Source organism: Pseudopodoces humilis, chromosome 29 (assembly GCF_049639895.1).
Source record: "Pseudopodoces humilis isolate 2021_Gansu_Grassland_sample_001 chromosome 29, ASM4963989v1, whole genome shotgun sequence".
NCBI classification, from domain to species: domain Eukaryota; kingdom Metazoa; phylum Chordata; class Aves; order Passeriformes; family Paridae; genus Pseudopodoces; species Pseudopodoces humilis.
This window is the reverse complement of record NC_142228.1, coordinates 1,608,475-1,626,376: the sequence shown is the minus strand read 5'-3', so window position 1 is coordinate 1,626,376 and position 17,902 is coordinate 1,608,475. Positions and strand designations below refer to the sequence as shown.

Sequence of the window (17,902 nt, the reverse complement as noted above, 5' to 3'; positions counted from 1 at the left end):
CTCGCAATGGGATGTGCGGCATGGGCAGGAGGGAGCTGACCCCCCTCCTCTCCCTCCCCAAACTCCAAACTCCCTCCTGTGGAACTCGGCCGTGCCGTGGGGGGGGACCCCAATCATTTGTGGCGCCCCGTGGTGCCTCCCCAGGCAGACCCCGCTGCCTCCCGGCCCCTAACCTGTCTGAATTCTCTACCTAGGAGCCGCTGGCAGCCCCGGCCAGCCGGGCGTTCTCCCTGCCCCAGATCGTGCTCACCGAGTGGGTGTCGGAGCCGCCGTCCCCCGAAGCCGAGCCGGAGCCGTGGCTGGCACCGGGCAGCGCAGCAGGAGCGCGGCTGCCACCCGAGGGGACAAGGAGGGGCCTTGCGGTGGCTCCTGGCAGCTCCCCAAAGTCCCCGCTGGCACAGGAACGCCCTCCAGCCCCGCCGGCCCCCGGCAGCACCTCCCGGGAGTTTCCTTTGGCGGCCGCGCCTTTCTCGAGGGATAAAATGGGGGGACAAGGAGGGGACGCGGCTCTGGACGCTGCCAGCAGGCCAGGAGGAGGCGACAAGATTTGTCCCCAAAGTCGCGGGGCTCCTCGGAGCCGCGGGGAAGGTGGCGGAGCTGCGGAGGCCGCGCTCCCCTCCATCGGTACCGGGATCATTCCCCAAATTCCCGATGGGGATCCCCAAAGACGAGGCGGGCTCGCTCCTGGACGCTCCTGCGGGGCTCCCAAAGCCGCGTGGAGAGAGGAGAGCCCGCTGCCACATCCCGGGATTCCCGCGGGCAGGGATCCAGAGGGACATTCCCGGCAGGAGCAGCCCCTGGAGCAGATTCCTGCCCCCTCCAGCCACTCCACGGCAGCTCCGGGATGGGATGGAGGGGCTCCGGCTGCGGGGGGCGACCCCGGAACGGGGGGGAAAGAGGCGGAGGGGCTCTGCAGAGGCCGCTTGTCCCCCGGGCTCCCCCCGGGCCCGGGCAAAAAGGAGATTTATGAGGACACCTACCAGAGACTGGACAGCCTGGAGGAAACCATCCGCGAGCTGGAAATGACCATCAGCGAGATCAGCAGCCATCCCGCCGTGGAACTGACGTTCCCCAAGGACGCGCTGGGATCCGAGGAGGCCGGGAAGAGCCTGGGGGACCTCGGGCTCGGAGGCTGCGACGGTGACACCGCGCTGGACCTCAGCCAGGCCAAGGATGGCACTGCCAAGAGTCCGAGCAGGACCAAGCCAGCGCTGCTCCCCAAGCCGCAGCTGCCCCCCGGCACTCGCCAGGTTCATTTTCTCTTCTCCCCCGTGCCCTGCTCTGCCCTGGATTCACTCTGATGTCTCTTCCTGCGCCTGCTCCCTCTCTGTGACTCCTCCTCCAGGCAGGGCCGAGGCGGAGAGCGAATCTTCCTCTTCTCGCTGGCACTTGGAGGGGTTTGGGAAGGGCAGGAATGAGCGAGGCAGGAGCTGGCAGCGGGAAGGGAGGCGGGGCCGGGTGGTGCTGGCTGATCCCGTCCTGGAATTAGACCCTGGATGAGGTGGATTCTTCCGCCCTGGAAGGGTTTTGGAGCACCAGGTCCAGGATGGGCATCCCAAGGGGTCCAAGAGCATCCCAAGGGGTCCAAGAGCATCCCACGGGGTCCTTGAGCATCCCAAGAGGTCCAAGGGTATCCCAAGGGGTCCTTGAGCATCCCAAGGGGTCCTTTGAGCATCCCAAGGGGTCCATGAGCATCTCAAGGGGTCCAAGGGTATCCCAAGGGGTCCATGAGCATCCCAAGGGGTCCTTGAGCATCCCAAGGGGTCCAAGATCATCCCAAGAGGTCCAAGATCATCCCAAGGGGTCCTTGAGCATCCCAAAGGGTCATCCCACTGGATCCATGAGCATCCCACGGGGTCCATGGACATCCCACAGGATTGGCCAGGGCTGGGCGCTCCGGATGCCGAAGCACCGCTCTCAATTTCACCATTTTGCATAAAAACCCCTCTCCTAATGAGCGGCAGCCGGAACCCAGCAGATGTTTCTCCTAATTAAACCACAGCGTGAGCTCCCTGAAGCCATCCCAAATTGCTTTCCGCTGCAATCCAGCTGAATATCTGGGAAAAACAGGGAGGGGAAAAATGCCCTGAGCTCCTCTGCAACGTCAACCTGCTCCTTTATTAACAGCCAGCGCCGGGGAATAAATCTCCTTTTCCATTTGGAGCCGTTCTCCCGCTCCTCGGGGGGCTCTCGCTGGGTGAACGGGGGTGCAGCTGCAATTTTTCCAGATGTTTTTTCCCTGGAAAATGGGAAGCGGAGCTGCGGGGATGGATTTGGGGCTGGGGCAAAGCCAGGCTCAGGGTTAGGCAGGAGAGGCTGTGATGGGTCAGTCCTAAAGCAGAGCGGGGCAGGGCAGGGCTGCTGTCACCTCCAGAGGATTCTGGAAGATTCCCAGCGCCAGGAATTCCGGGGATGCTGTGGCGCATGTGGGATTCTCCAGGGCTGGGATTTGGGCTCTGATGATCCTCCACCCTCCCAGCTGAGGAATTTTCCATGATTTTTTGATTCCCTCGTGCTGTGGGGTGTGGGAATCCCCCGTGTCCCACCTGTGGGGACCACTGAGGATCCCAGGGGTTCACCCGAGCCATGGATTTCCCAACCTGGGATGTCCCCACTGGAACAGGACAGGCACGAGGCCACCGGGAGGGGACCTGGGGTGTCCCTGGCACGGGAGGGGACACGCGGGGGTGCTCTGGCGATTCTCTGTATCCGCTCCTGTGCACAGCCGTAAATAAACTCCTCTGTATTCCCACTGCCGCCGTTCCCACCTGGAATCTGCTTCTGCCTGCCGCCGCCTCTTTCCCTCTCTCTCGGGTGTCCTGTCCCGCCCTTGGTGTCCCGGTTTTTGCCGTGTCTGCCCTAAACCCCCTCTCGGGTGGCTCCCGGTAAGTCCCGGCGGGGTTTGGAGCTCACACGGGGGAGCCTCATCCTCCTCATCCTCGCCAGCACGGGCTGTGCCGGCAGGGGTGGCTCAGCCCCAGGCATCCAGCGCTGCCGGCTCCAGCAGGATTAAAGGATTAAAGGCTTTTAACCCTTTTCCCCTGGATTTTGTGTCCCGGCAGAGCGGTGGCGTCTCCATCCCGGCCATGAAGGTGGTGAACCCGGCGTCGCGGCTGAAGCAGGGCCAGCAGGGCAGCCCCGACAAGGGCAAGCACATCAAGCAGCGCATGGAGTACATGCGGATCCAGGGCCAGCAGCAGGTACTCCACCCCTAGAGCCGTCCCGGGGCTGCCCGCGGCCCCGGCAGCGCCCTCGGGCACGGCCTGAGCCGGGGACACCCCCAGCGTGATGATTTTTGGGGCTGGGTTCTCTCTTTCTTGGTGCCTCCTCGGCTTCGGCTGAGCCCGGGGGGGTTGGGGACAAAGGGACGCGGCTGTTGAGGCGCACGAGGGGCTCTTGTCACAGCCCGTGGGGACAGGGGACAGGGACACGACTTCGTGCTGAGAGTCACAAACCCGTCCTGGCTGAAGCCGCAGCCGGTTGTCCCCCAGCGCTGGGTGTCACTCTGGCGCGGTGGCCTTGTCCCCTCGCCCCTGGGGACAGTGACACCTCCTTGGAGCGTGGCAGAGCCACGGGAGCTCTGGGGATGGGGATTCCCTCCCTGGGGTTCCTGTCCCGGGAGGTTCTGGGGAGCCGGGACCTCGCCCCACGCAGCTTGTGGTGTCACAGGAGGGGGTGGTGGCACCGGGGACACCGTGGGGACACCGTGGGGACACCGTGGGGACACCGTGGGGACAGGGCCACAGCAGCTGGAAGAGAATGGGATGGGATGGAACATCCCCAGCACTGACCCCTGCCCATCCCGGGGGGCAGCTCCTGCATCCCCCCAGCTGCGTCCCTGCTGTCACCTCGGCTCCGGCCGTGCATTCCCGGCCGGCTCGGGCCACAGGCCAGGGGATCACGGCCACTCGGGTGTCCTCCCTCCCTGCTGACCCCTTGTCCCCGCTCCCAGCAGCCCTTTTCCCCTCGCTGGGCAGCAGCACCGCGAGCGGCTCCGCCCTGAGCCCTTCCTGCGCCCCCCTCTGTGTCCCGACCCCCTTTGCACCGCCAAAATCCCGCAATAAACCCGATTCTGCTCATTCTCGTGCAGCCGCCGGCCCTGTCGGACAAACCGGAGCTACTCCCAGCAGGGTTTTGGGGGGGATTTCACGCAATTTGGGCAAGTGTGGAATGAGCAAAATGGACCCTGCGAGAAGGGTCAAACCCTCCCCTCGGCTGCTCCTCCGTTCCCAGTGGGAAAATTTCCCCAAGGAGGGTCCATCCCCGAGCTCGGGGGGCGTCCCCTGGCTGTCCCCTCCGGCCTGCGGGGCTGTCCCGGCCCGTGGAATCAGGGAGAGGCGGGGAGCTCCCTCTGGATTCCCCCTGGACCGGACAAAGGGACCGGGGAGCATCTCCTGACCCTACGAGGCCACCGAGCCCCCTCCCCTGGAGGCCCACACAGCCGCGGCTGCTCGGTGTCACCTCTGTCCGCCTCGGGGACACCTCGGTGGCGCCATCAGCGCCCTCCCGGCACCTGCCGCTGCCCCGGCTGGCATTATTCCGTGTCACTTTTGTCCCCGTGTCACTTTTGGCCGCGCCCCCGCTCCTCTCCCTCAGCACCCCAACCCCTCACTGAGGGCGAGGAGGGGGCTGGAGGATCCCTGTCCTCATTCCCTGAGGGATTTTCATCATTCCCCATGCCCGTGCCTCTGGTGACCGACCCCCACCCCCCGGGCACGGTGGGGACAGGGACAGGGACAGGGACAGGGACAGGGTGGGCACCGCCACCCTCGGGCGCTGCCGAGGCTCGGCCGGGGGCTGTGCCCGCTCTAACGCTGCCCTTCTTGTCCCCCCTGTGCCTCCCCCGTGTCCCCTGTGCCTCCCCTCTCACCCCCCGCCACCCCCCGCCTGCGTCTGCCTGTGTGTCCGCCTGTCCGTCCGTCCGTCCGTCCGTCCGCTCCTCTCGGGGATGTCCCCTGCCCGTGCAGTGACGCGTGGGACCCGCTCTTGTCGCGCTGTTTGTGGTGGCCCTTTTCCAGCTGCTTGACCTCAGGCCTGACTCAGTGCTGCTTCTGAACGAACTCCCTTTGGTTCTCGGTTGTTTTTGGGTTTTGTTTTGTTTTTCTTTTTTCCCCCCCCTTGTCCTCGTTCCTGTTGTTTTGGTTTGTTTTTTTTTTTTTCTCCTTCTTTCAGTTTTTCCTTTCATCTTTTTTATTTATTTTTATTTTTAAAGCTTTTTTTTTTTTTTTTTCCCTTTCTTTTCGGACTTTCCACCCTTTTCTCCTCCTCCTCGTCCTCCTTGAATCTTGCTTTTCTTTCCAGGCCACTAGACCATCTAAAGAGGCCAGTGAGACCTCCCCCACGGTCTCAGAAAAACCCGCAGCTGGCAGAACATCCATCCCCGTATTGACTTCCTTTGGGGCCAGGAACTCCTCCATCTCATTCTGAGCGCCCCTGCCAGCTCCGCCCGGCCGCTCCTCCTCTCTTCCTCGCGCTCCTCTTCCTCCCTGGGACTTGGCTTCTTCCTGAGGCGCTCTGGAGGGAAGCCGCCACCTGTTGTCCCCTCCTCTTTCTGTTTGATCCATGTTTTTTGTCGCCTCCGCTCCGCCAAAAGAACTTTTGTGTGTCGCCTGCGCCGCGCCTCGGCCCGACCTCTGTGTCCCCTCCCGCTCCGCCATGGCCAACCAGCCACTTTCTGTTTCTCTCTCTCTCTTTTTCCTCCTTTTCTCCCCTTTTTTTTCCTCCCCTTCGGATCGCTGTTGGTTTGGTTTCCTTCCCCTCCCATTTTCCTCTTTTTTCCCCCCTTTTTCCCCCCTCCCCTCCTTTTTTTCGTTTTGGTTTTTTTTGGTTTTTTTGTTTTGTTTTGGTTTGGTTTTTTTTTTCCTGTTTATTTAAGAGCTCTCAGAGCTTCCCCCCACCAGCGTCCAGCCAGGAGCAGCTTCCAGCTCCCACCGCGCGGAAAACCGGGAAGCAGCGCCCGCCGAGGACACGACCCCCGGAGCGACCCCCGGAGCGACCCCGGGAGCGACCCCCGGAGCGACCCCCGGAGCGACCCCCGGAGCGACCCCCGGAGCAGCCCCGGAGCGGCCCGGGAGCCCCGGCCGTGTCCCCGCAGGAGGAGAGGACAGCCCCGGGCAGGGCTCGCCGGTGGGTGGCCGGCGGGGCCGAGGGCTCGGGGACATCCCGGGCCGCTGTCGCCGCTGTCGCCGCTGTCGCCGCCGCCACGCCCGGCTCCCCTCGAGGGGGGCCGGGGGGTCCCCGGGAGTGCCGGAGGGGCCGCCGGGAGCGGGTGTGAATTGGGGAGGGGGCTCGGGATGCGATGGAGGGGCTGCGGTGATGCCGGGTGGGGTCACCTGGCCGCGGCTCTGTCCCCTCCCGTTGGGGACGAGCGGGCGGGACGGGGACCCGGAGCCCCGGGGGAGCAGCCCCGGACCCGGCCGGGCTGGCGGGGACCCCGGGGGGGCTTGGGCGAGGGGCCCGTGGCCCCCTCCCGGCAGAGCAGCCGAGCCAGGTGTGCCCCAGGTGTGCCCAGGTGTGCTCCAGGTGAGCCCAGGTGTGGCCAGGTGTGCTCCAGGTGTGCCCAGGTGTGCCCCAGGTGTGGCCAGGAGCACCCAGCTGTGTCCAGGTGTGCTCCAGGTGAGCCCAGGTGTGCCCCAGGTGTGGCCAGGAGCACCCAGCTGTGTCCAGGTGTGCTCCAGGTGAGCCCAGGTGTGCCCCAGGTGTGGCCAGGTGTGGCCAGGTGAGCACCAGGTGTCCCCCAGGTGGGCTCCAGGTGTGCCCAGGTGATCCCAGGTATGCACAGGTGTGTCCAGGTGCGCTCCAGGTGTACTCTAGGTGTGTCCAGGTGCGCCCAGCTGTGTCCAGGTGTGCACAGATGTATTCTAGGTGTGTCCAGGTGTGTCCCAGCTGTGCCTGGGTGTACCCCAGGGGTGCACCAGCTGTGCCCAGCTGTGTCCAGGTGTGCTCCAGGTGTACCCAGCAGCACCCAGCTGTGCACAGATGTGCCCCAGGTGTATCCAGCTGTGCCCCGGGTGTGCTCCAGCTGTGCCCAGGTGTGCCCAGGTGCGTGTGTGTGTGTGTGCGTGTGCAACACGAGATCCAATCACTGCTTCCGTTCTCTATTTCGTCCTTGGGTTGATAATTTTCGGGTTTTTTTTTAAAAAAAAAATTTCAATTCCTTTTTTCTTCCTTTTCCCCCCCTCCTCCGGTTTTCTGTTTCGTTCTTTGTTCGGTTTTGGGTTTGTTTTTTTTTTTTTCTTTTTTGTATCTCGATCATTTTTGTACAGAAGAAACGAGAGCCTTTTTTTGGATAACAAAGAGAAAAAACACAGACTAAAAAAGAACAAAAAAAAAACCCAAAAAAATAATAAATAAAAAGACCAAAAAAAAAAAAAAGAGAGGAAAAAAAAACTGAAAAAAAAAAATATCACGATGCAATTTCTTTGGATTGCAAAAAAAGCAACTCTTTACATTTAAGTGAAGTGTCTTAACATTTTATATTGTTTTAAAAAATATATTTACATATTATATATATATAATATACGTAATATAAATCTATATATAAATATTTAAAGAGGGGAAAAAAAACCTAAAAAAAAAAAAAACTAAAAAAAAAAAGAAGAAAAAAATGAAGAGAAATAAATGATAAATCGTTATTTAGGGGGTGGATTTGAAAAAAAATCCCTGCTTAGGTTTCGAGCTCCTCGTGGTTCCCAGAGCGGCTTGGCGCTGTGTCCCCGCTCTCTCTGCTTGTCGCCAGGGCTGTCCCCAGCTGCTGGTGGCGCTGGGGACACCCGGGCGCGTCCCCCGGTGCCAGCGGCGGTGCCGGTTCCTTCCCTCGGTACCAAAGTGAATTCGCTGCAGCTCCCCGGGCCGGGCCGGGGGTGGCACCTGGCGCTGTCCCCTCCCCCTCCCCGCGCGCCTTTTGTCACCTCCTGTCACCTCCTGTCACCTCCTGTCACCTCCTGTCACCTCCTGTCACCCCAAAGGGGGAGCGGTGACAGCGCCTCACCCTCCTCCCCACCCAGCGGGGCTGGAGGGGTGGAGGTGACAGGGCCACCCCCTTGGGGACACCCACATGGAGGTGACAGTGCCACCCCCTCTGGGGACACCCACATGGAGGTGACAGGGCCACCCCCTTGGGGACATTCACATGGAGGTGACAGTGTCATCCCCTTTGGGGACACCGAGCTGGGGAAGTGACAGGGCCACCCCCTCTGGGGACACCCACATGGAGGTGACAGTGCCACCCCCTCTGGGGACACCGAGCTGGGGAAGTGACAGGGCCACCCCCTCTGGGGACACCCACATGGAGGTGACAGTGTCATCCCCTTTGGGGACACCCAATTGTGAGTGACAATGCCACCCCTTTGGGGACACCCACATGGAGGTGGCATTGTCACCCCCTTGGGGACATTCACATGGAGGTGACAATGCCACCCCTTTGGGGACATTCACATGGAGGTGACAATGCCACCTCCTTGGGGACACCCCCAAAATTTACATGGGGAGGTGACAGTGCCACCTCCCTGTGGACACCCAATTGTGAGTGACAATGCCACCCCTTGGGGACACCCACGTGAGGGTGACAGTGCCACCCCTTTGGGGACACCCATATAAAGGTGACAACGCCACCCCCTTGGCGACAGCCCCAAAAATGACATGGGGAGGTGACAATGCCACCCCCTTGGGGACACCCAGTTGGGAGGGGGTGACAAGTGCCACCCTCCTGGGTGACACCCCCAAAAACGACACTGTTGTCCTTAGTCCAACCCCGGTGTCCCCACCCCGGTGTCCCCAACCCCACTTTGTCCCCAAATCTCGGTGTCACTCCCGCAGGGCAGAGCGTGGGGAGGTGACAACGCCAGGTGACGGGGTGGGGGGGGGGTGGCAGGTCCCCAAACCTGACCCCAAACCACCCCCAAACCCCCCCAAAAAAGTGTCCCTTTGTCCCCGCGGCTGGTGTCCCCGTGAGCGTGATGTCCCCGCGTGTGCGTCCCCTTCATGGCATCGTGCAAATCCCTCGCTGAAACAAGGAGAAAACACCCCAAAAACACCCCAAAAACACCCCAAAAATACCCCAAAAAACACCCCAAAAACACCCCAAAAACACCCAAAAACACCCAAAAAACACCCAAATAAACACCCAAAAACACCCCAAAAACACCCAAAAACCACCCAAAAAACAGCCAAAAACACCCCAAAAAAACACCCCAAAAAACACCCAAAAACACCCCAAAAACACCCCAAAAAACACCCAAAAACACCCCAAAAACACCCAAAAAACACCCAAAAACACCCAAAAAACACCCAAAAACACCCCAAAAAACACCCAAAAAACACCCAAAAACTCCCAAAAAACACCCAAAAAACACCCAAAACCGCCTCAAAGAACACCCAAAAAACACCCAAAACCGCCTCAAAAAACACCCAAAAAACACCCAAAACCACCCAAAACCGCCTCAAAAAACACCCAAAAAACACCCAAAAAACACCCAAAAAACACCCAAAACCACCTCAAATAACACCCAAAAACCACCCCAAAAAACACCCAAAAAACACCCAAAAACACCCGAAAAACACCCAAGAAACACCCAAAAAAACCCAAAAACACCCAAAAAAACACCTAAAAAACACCCAAAAAACACCCAAAAAACACCCAAAAACACCCAAAAAACACCCAAAAAACACCCAAAAAACACCCCAAAATTAAAAATAAAACAACTCCCTTCTGGTTCGGACCGGAAAGAGAAGGAAAAAAATAAAAATGAAAAAAAAAAAAGAGGAAAATGTATAAAAATCACCCAAAAAAAAAAAAAAAGCTGAAATCCAAGCGCTGCCTGCATCGTGCATGTGTCGGAGGCGCCCCGCTGCATGCGCTCCCCGCTTTTCTCGTCTGGATGTTGTTTTCAAACAAACAAACGGAATAAAAAAAGGCTACGACTCTGAAAAGGACAAAAAAAATGAGCAAACTGAGAAGAAAAAGCGAAAAAAAACACCAAAAAAACGGAAAAAACGCTGAATTTCTGGTTCTCTTTAGAGGATGTTTTGGGGTTTCTACGCCGTTGTGTGTCTCTTTCTCTCTCTCTTTTCCGCATGAATTTTCTCGTGAACTGTTTTAAAAAGGAAATAAAACGGACAAAAAAAATAAAAATAAAAATTATATATATATATATATATAAAAAAAAAAAAGAGTTGAAAAATAAGGGAAAAAATGGAAAAAAAAAAGGAAGAAAAAATAATTATAATAAAAAAATGCCTCGCACAGGGGAAAAGCGGGGGAGGGGAGGGAGGGGAGACCTCCCCCTCCGACCTGTGCCACCCCCTCCCCACTTCGCCGTGTCCCCCGTGTCGCCGTGGATGCCATGGGTAGTCGTGTGTGACCGTTGTAATTCCCGTGATAAAAAACAAACAACAAAAAAAAAAAGGGTTGCTTTTTATTATTTTCCTTTTTTTTTTTTTTTCCCTTGATATTTTTTTTTTTTCTATCAGAGTGTCTGGCTTTAATAAAAATTAATTTTTTTTTTTACTTTTTATTTTTTTTTGACTCTTTTTTCTCTCTTTTCTGGCGCTGTTTTTCCCTCACTTTCCACCCCCAAAATTGAGAATTTCGATGGGGATGAGACATCCCCAATTCTGTTATTTCCTCCCCAAGATCTCAGAGGAAAAATGCAATTTATCCCCACCCTGGATAAATCCAGGAATAAAAATTCCCAACAGCGGGAATTTGGGGTCTATTCCCGCCTCCCCCCCGCCAAAAAATGGGAATTAACACCAGCAAAACCTCGAATAATCAGTTTATTTCCAATATATAGACCAGGACCGGAGGTGGGAGGGCAAAGCAGGGGGGATTTTTGGGGTTGGTTTGCGGTTTTTATTTCTTTTTTTTTGCAGTTTTGCAGATCCCGACGGGGCCGAGGCGCCGGGAATGGGGGTGGGGAGGGGTTTTGGTTTTTTTTGGGGAGGGGGCGACATGCAGGAGGGTTTTAAAAAGTCACCACTGAGCACGTCCCCTGCTCGGGGCTGGCTTTTTCCACTGAGCAAAACTTCTTAAAAAAATCCTTTATAAATCCTTTGGGATATGTTACACGGGCACAGAGACGATATTTACAGGGAGGGGGAAAAATAAAACCCAACAAAAAAGAAAAAAAAAAAAAGGGAAAAAAACCCCCAAAAATTGGAAAAGAAAAACAAATTTTACAGCAAATATTTGCATAACGTAATGAGAACGACACGGAGAGACGGTGACGGGATGTGACACCAAGGCCACCGAGCTGGTGGCACTCGGTGTCCCCGCGTGGCCACGCCAGGGGTCCCCGCGCCCCCTTCCTAAAGTGCTTCTGGCCTGGGGGGCAGGAAGGGGACAGCGGTGGGAGGGGACAGCGACACGGTGGCAGTGTCCCCTCCCCGTGTCACAGGGTGTCCCCACTCAGTGCCAGCCCCTCCCCGGCTCCTGGGGACACCCCAGACTCAGGGTGACAGCGCTGAGGTCCCCAAGGGACCCCGGCACACGGGGGAGGGTCCCTGAGGTGGGGTCCTCAAGGTGCTCAGGGCATGGAGCGCCCCCAAGGTCCCCCAGGGCAGGGGTCTGTGACCCTGATGTCCCCAAGGCAGGGGTCTCTGACCCTGATGTCCCCAAGGTCCCCAGGGCAGGGGTCTCTGACCCTGATGTCCCCACGGTCCCCAGCACAGGAGTCTCTGACCCTGATGTCCCCAAGGTCCCCAGCACAGGGGTCTCTGACCCCGAGGTCCCCAAGGTCCCCAACCCGGGGCAGGTCCCGGCCGGAGCAGCCGCAGCTCCCAGGGAAGTGCCCGCACTTCGCTCCGCCGCGGCTGGGGACAGCAGGGCCACCACTGGGGACAGTCCCCACCAGCCCCTCCCGGCACTGCCTGGGGGCTGCGGGACCCCGCTGGTCCCCAAAGCGTGGAGGGGACGAGGTGGCTTTGTCCCCCCTCCCCAGGCGCGGGGCCACCGAGACCTGTTAAATAATCACAGCAGCTTGTCCGGAGCACAATTAAATACGGGGACAAGGGACAATCCTTAAATTAAACACTGCCCGGGGGGGTCAGAGACACTGCGGGAAGCGCAGGGGCGCCGGGGGGCCGGGGCTGCCCGGGGGGCTCTCGGTGGCCGTGCCCGGGCCGCCAATGCCAGGCGGAGCCGGGGCGGCAACCGCGGGCCGGGCTTTGGTGGACTCCAAGCTGCTGAGCCCCGAGTCCTTGTCGCGACAGGGTCCCGGTGTCCCCTCGAGCCCCCGCGGTTCCTTCCACTCGTTGAAGTTGAGGTCCTTGAGGCCACCGGGCACCACCACCGTGTGCCGGCGCCAGCTGCTCTTCTTGCGGCGGGTCTCGGGGGAGTGCGCCCGGCGCAGGCGGACCCCCATGTCATCGGCGGAGCCCCGCAGGTGCTGCCGGAGCTGCTCCCGCAGCCACGGTCGCCCGGGGGCCACCCAGCTCTGCTCGTCACCGCTGGCCACCCCCACGGTGTCCCCGGCCGGCCGCGGCCTGCCCAGCTTCCTGCGGGCCAGCGTGTCGCACTGGATCAGGCGGTGCGAGTTGAAGGAGGGGCGGCCAAGGGGTGACTTGTCCTCGTCGCCTGTCCCCACCCCGGCGTGTCCCGGCCGCGGCCGGCCGCCCTCGCGGCTCTCCGTGTCCGTCTCCATGTGGCTGAGCTCGCTGCGCTCGTCGTCCGCCTCCTCCCCGCGGCTCCCGGCCACCGAGTGCACCTCGGAGCACAGGCTGCGGTCCATGGTGGACAGCGTGGAGTAGCCGGACACGATGGAGCGGGCGTCCGGGGCCGGCTCGGATCCGGCTCCCGCGGGATCGGCGGAGCATTCCCTCTCCATCCCGGCCGGGCCGGGAGCCGCCGGCTCGGTGCCGGTGCCGCGGGGGGCTTTGCCGGGTGTCACCGCGGGGCCCTCCCGCTCCTGCTGCCGGCCCGGGCCGTCCCTGCGCTCCGCGTCGTCGTCGGTGCTGCTCCCAACGCCTTCGGCCTCTCTCCTCTTCTTCCTCTTGCGGGCGGCGGCCGAGACGAAGGGGATGGCGAGGAGCTCCCGGTGCGGCGGCGCTTTGCGCGACGGCCACGTGCCCTGGGGACAGCGGGGACAGCGGGGTCAGCGGTGGCGGCCACACGGACGGGCTGAGTGTCCCCGTCCACCCGCGCCCCCCCCGCCAGCCCCGCACCGGGACCGCCCCCTCTCACCTTCGGTTTGGCGGAGCCGCTGCGGGTCGAGCCTGGAAAGCAGAGGGGAGAGGGGGGTTAGGGGGGTCCCGGGGGTGGGAAAGTGCTGGGGAGGGGTCTGGGGGTCGAGTCGGGGGTGCTGCTCCGTTCCCCCCAAACCACGACGGGGACGTGGCCGGGCTGTCACACCCGGCTCGCGCCGGGAGGGGCTCCGGTGGTCCCGGGGTGGGTGGGGGGTCCCTGGCATTGCTCGCCTCACCCAGGGTGAGGAGTGGGGACAAGGGGGTCACACACAGCCAGGACACACAGCCAGGACCCCCGCGGTGGGACCCCAACCCTCCCGCGGCAGCGGGGGGACACGGAGGGGACGGGGACAGCGCGACACCGGGACGGAGCGTGGGGAGGGGGCTCCGTGCCACACCCAGCCTCGGAGCGGGGTCTGGGGATGCCCGAGGGGGCTGGGACAGGCCGGGGGGGTTACGGGGTAAAGAGGGGACACAGAGAGGGGACACAGAGAGGGGACAAGCAGCCCTGGCCCTGCTGCCACCGTGTGAAGGACAAGGACAGGACACAGACCCCTCTCCCGCCCCGCATGCCCGGGACGGGGTTAGCAGCTGCTGACAACGAGAGAGGGGGAGGCAGAAAGGGGGTGCTGACCCTCCCCGGGGCTTTGGGAACCTCGCACCCCAGAACTGGAGGGTTCTGGGACACCCCACACCCCTCCCCGCAGCGAGATGCCACCACAGGCACTGACCAAGCAAGAGTTGGAGAAGCGGAGCGGAAAGGATTCGGGGCTCCCCTGCCGGTGTTGGGGGACCCTGGGGACAGCGCCAGGCAGGACAGGGTCCCCTCCCCTCCCGCTGTGCCCCCCCTGCTCCCGCTCTCTCGTGGTCCCCCCGAGGGTTAGTGCGTGAGCAATGCACCCGGGATCAGACTGTACCCGCTCTAGCTCTCGAGGAGGTCCGCTGGAGGAGGAAGAGGAGGAGGAGGAGGAAGAGGACAGCACAGAGAAGTTCAAGGAAAGAACGTAAGAAATCAGTCCAACGTCAAAGGCTCCCGCTCTCCGGGTTGGGCAGCGCGGGCGGGGGTCCCGCGGGGTGGGCGCTGCCGGGGAGCCCTGAGGGACAAGGAGTGGCCACCGGAGAGAGAGGAGGGTGACGGGACAGGGGGACCATCGGGTGGTGTCTCCAGGGGTTATTCCCGTTTTTCGGAGAGGAGGGAGCCGGGATATCCCACTCCAGCACACACAGGTTGGCCGTGGCCGTGGCGAGCTGGTCTGGCTGCCCAGAGATGTGGGCAGGGGGGGGACAGAGGGTCGCGGGGAGCACTCCGGGGTGCCAGGAGAGGAGGGGACGATGCCACGGGCGCTGCCCCTCACCTGCGGCATCGCCGGGCGCCGCCGTCCTGCCGATGTTGGGCAGCAGGTACTCGATGTTGGGCACGGACTGAGCCTCCTTCTCATCCACGGGGGTCTGGGGGGGGAAAAGGGGATCAGGGGGGTGCCATGAACCCCCCCAGAACCCAACCGGGGGTCTGCACCACCCCTGACCCACAGCGAGACCCCCCCGAGGGCGGGCAGGACTCACCTTCTCGCCCTTGTCCTCCTTGTCGCTGAAGAACCAGTCTGACTGTGGGGGGGGATGGGAGAGGGGTCAGCAGCTCCACCCCCAAATTTCGGGGTGCAGATCCCGCCCTCCCCACTCAGAGCCCACCCAGGGGTGCCACTCACGTGCTGGATGAGGGTCTCCACGATCTTGTAGCGGTCAGGCATGTGCGTCACCATGTCGGTCATGTTGTCCTCGGACGTCCGCACCAGCGTGGGGCCGAACACCAGCGCCAGGTTCCGGGGCTCCATCTGTGCCCAGAGCCAGGTCAGAGCTGCAGCCCAACCCCGGGGGGGGGGGGCTTCGGGTGGGCCAGGAGGTTCCCAGGGTGGGGGCGGTCAGTACCTTGTTCTTCTCCGAGTGGTCAGCGATGGTCTTCAGGTGACCCACTAGGAATTTGAGGGTCTCGTAGTAGTGGCCTGGCAGGTCCCGGATCTGTGGGGTGGCACTGGTCACCCCTCTGCTCGCTGTCCCCACCCAAGGGGGGGCTCCGGGGCGGTGTCCCCACCCCAGCCCCTGTCCCGTGTCCCTACCAGCTTCCGCAGGGTCCTCATCCTCTCGCTGGCGTCTTCGATGCGGTTGGCTTCGATAAAGTCGTTGTATTTATCTGAAAGGGGGACCTGAGGGTGTCACAGCCGGGTGGACGGGACAGGCCACCACCCCACCCCCCCCAGAGCCAGGGACCCCCAGGTGAACCCGCTGGAGATTTTGGGGAAGGGTCTCAGTGCTCCTCCCAGGGCAGGGAGGGACAAGGACAAGTGGTCTTGGTGACAGGGGTGTCTGCGCTGTCCCTCGCCATGGGTGGCTGTGTCACCGGGTTTGGGGACATGTCCCCAACGCGGGGGGGTGGGGTCGGGGGCTCTGGTGGCCCCGGGGGCCGGGGACTCACCGTCGGTGAAGAGAGGCTCGGGCAGCTTTCGGAAAAAGGATTTCAAGAGGCTGCTGATGACGTTCAGGTCCTGCCACCGCTGCAGGGGACAGAAGAGGCTGCTCAGGGGGACAACCAGGGACACCCAGGGGACAGCGGGGTGAAGTCCCCAAGGCAGCGACACAGGCAGGGAGAAGTCCTGAGGCAGCGCGGAGGAGTGGCCGGATGCAGGGGGACAAAAGTGTCCCCAGGATGTCACCCACAGCCACCGCCAGGCGGCCCTGGCACTGCAGGGGAGGGATGGAAACGGGGCTGGTGGGGACAGGGACAACGGGGACAGGGATAACGGGACAGGGATAACGGGGACAGGGATGATGGGACAGGGATAACGGGACAGGGATAACGGGGACAGGGACAATGGGGACAGGGATAACGGGGACAGGGATAACAGGATCAGGGATAAAAAGGACAGGGATAACAGGGACAGAGATAACGGGACAGGGATAACAGGGACAGGGATGATGGATACAGGGATGATGATGAGGACAGGAATGACAATGATGGGACGGATGATGATGGGGACAGGGATAACGGGGACAGGGACTATGGGACAAGGATGATGGGGACAGGGATGATGATGGGATCAGGGATGATAACAAGGACAGGGATGATGGATACAGGGATGATGATGAGGACAGGAATGACAATGATGGGGACAGGGATGATGATGGGGACAGGGATGATAACAAGGACAGGGATGATGACACAGAGCAGGAAGCATTCCAGAGGCATGACAGGGATGGGGACCAGCACGGGGCCAACCACGGGGACAGTCACCTGCCCTGCCCTCACCTCGTCCTGCAGGTTGATCTCAGTGGCTCCCTTGTTGAGCTGCTCCTGCAGGCTGGACACCACCGCGTTGTTGCCGGGCACGCGGTAGATGCCCATGTACTCCAGCCCGCGGTCCTCCACCACCTTGCAGCACGCTTCCACGATCAGGGGCACGTTCTGCAGGGACAGGGACGGGCTCAGGGGGTGCCAGGGCTGTGCGGAGTTCCCGAGGGCTGGCGGTGGTGGCACGGCCCTACCTTGTTGTCCGGGGCAGGCTGACAATCCTCCAGCCTCACGCCGAAGGCGCGCGGGGCGGATTTCTTGTTCTTCTTCATGATGTTGATGCCCCACGGGGCTTTTTGGGAGCTGCTTTCATCTGGGGTGGGTGGGGAGGAGAAAAAAACCCACAGGATCACTTGGGATAAATGGGAAGAGCAGCCCTACAGGGATGAGTGCCACAGCAGCTCTGGGGGGACACAAAGCACCCCCGGTTTGCCGTCCTGGGGTGTCCCCCGTACCTTTTGTGACGGCTGCCTCCTGCCTGGGGGACCGGGGCGCGCTGGTTCCCGTCTGCTTCAGGAACTCGGCTCGGATCCCCAGCCCACGAGGGCCCTTGGGGGACGAGTCGGGCTTGGTGCCCGCAGGGCTGCAGGGAGAGCGGGGAGGGCTCAGGTGGGGCAGGGCCAGGGGCACCAGCCCGGCACAAAACCTCCCGGTAAACATTGCCGGCGTCACTCCCAGCCTTTCCCGGCATCCTACAGAGACCCCCGGGCTGCTCCAAGCCTCCTTAAAAGTGGGTTTGGCCGACCCCAGGCCAAGCCGGGTGCGGGCGGCTCTTCTGTCACTGCCCCTTCCAGGGAGCCGCCGGCTTTGCTCCGTCACCGTCACACCAGGGTGACCAATGCCCCGGGGGTCTCGGTGCCCACCACCCCGGTCCGTACCTCACTTTCCGGTAGTCGTTTAACTTCTTGCTGATAAGGGCTTGGCTGGCAAAACCGGGGTCCTGGGGAGGCAGAGAGAAGAGGGGAAGGGAGAGCTTGAGCAAGCGCGTCCGCCCGACAACCCCGGGCAAGTCCACGCTCTGCCGGGCAAGGGCAGCACCAGGTCCCCGCTGCCCCGGCCCCGCCGCTGTCCGTCGCTCCAGGCCGCGGAGCGGGGTCCGAGCCGGACACGGGTGTGTCCTGCCACGGCACGGACACCTCCATCGACCCGCGCCGCCTCCACGGAGACACGGTGCGCCCCAACAGCACCGCAGAGCCGGGGTGTGCACAGACAGCTCCGCCTTGGAGCTGTCCAACCTCCAGCCTTGGAGAAACGTCTGGTTCCCACCATGGCAGCACTTCTGACCCGGCAGCACCAGGTGGTTCTGACCCGGCAGCACCATCCGCACCATCAGCACCAACCACAGCAGCACAGTTCAGTTCTGACCCGGCAGCACCA

General features: G+C 61.4%; 2 protein-coding genes across 7 annotated transcripts in view; one reads left to right on the top strand and one right to left on the bottom strand.

Moving 5' to 3' along the window:
• Nucleotides 1–6,274, top strand: part of SRCIN1 (SRC kinase signaling inhibitor 1) — a 58,796-nt gene extending 52,522 nt beyond the window's left edge. For 2 of the 5 annotated variants that reach the window (XM_088068034.1, XM_088068033.1), the window contains exons 19-21: nucleotides 195–1,250; nucleotides 3,063–3,200; nucleotides 5,302–5,552. In XM_088068034.1, coding sequence (XP_087924160.1) covers nucleotides 195–1,250; nucleotides 3,063–3,200; nucleotides 5,302–5,427 — 1,320 coding nt within the window. In that variant the 3' untranslated portion in view covers nucleotides 5,428–5,552. Of the gene's footprint in view, nucleotides 1–194; nucleotides 1,251–3,062; nucleotides 3,201–4,967; nucleotides 5,553–5,875 lie in introns of those variants that run through there. The other 3 variants (XM_088068036.1, XM_088068035.1, XM_005531502.2) reach the window with 3 other exon arrangements.
• A 4,489-nt stretch (nucleotides 6,275–10,763) lies between these two features.
• Nucleotides 10,764–17,902, bottom strand: part of ARHGAP23 (Rho GTPase activating protein 23) — a 29,993-nt gene continuing 22,854 nt past the window's right edge. For both annotated transcript variants that reach the window (XM_088068037.1, XM_088068038.1), the window contains exons 13-24: nucleotides 17,404–17,465; nucleotides 16,981–17,108; nucleotides 16,720–16,838; nucleotides 16,484–16,639; nucleotides 15,653–15,731; nucleotides 15,297–15,370; nucleotides 15,109–15,198; nucleotides 14,889–15,014; nucleotides 14,746–14,787; nucleotides 14,538–14,631; nucleotides 13,181–13,212; nucleotides 10,764–13,067 (exon numbers count right to left, since the gene is read on the bottom strand). In XM_088068037.1, the coding sequence (XP_087924163.1) occupies nucleotides 12,045–13,067; nucleotides 13,181–13,212; nucleotides 14,538–14,631; nucleotides 14,746–14,787; nucleotides 14,889–15,014; nucleotides 15,109–15,198; nucleotides 15,297–15,370; nucleotides 15,653–15,731; nucleotides 16,484–16,639; nucleotides 16,720–16,838; nucleotides 16,981–17,108; nucleotides 17,404–17,465 (2,025 nt within the window). In that variant the 3' untranslated portion in view covers nucleotides 10,764–12,044. The remainder of the gene's footprint in view (nucleotides 13,068–13,180; nucleotides 13,213–14,537; nucleotides 14,632–14,745; nucleotides 14,788–14,888; nucleotides 15,015–15,108; nucleotides 15,199–15,296; nucleotides 15,371–15,652; nucleotides 15,732–16,483; nucleotides 16,640–16,719; nucleotides 16,839–16,980; nucleotides 17,109–17,403; nucleotides 17,466–17,902) is intronic.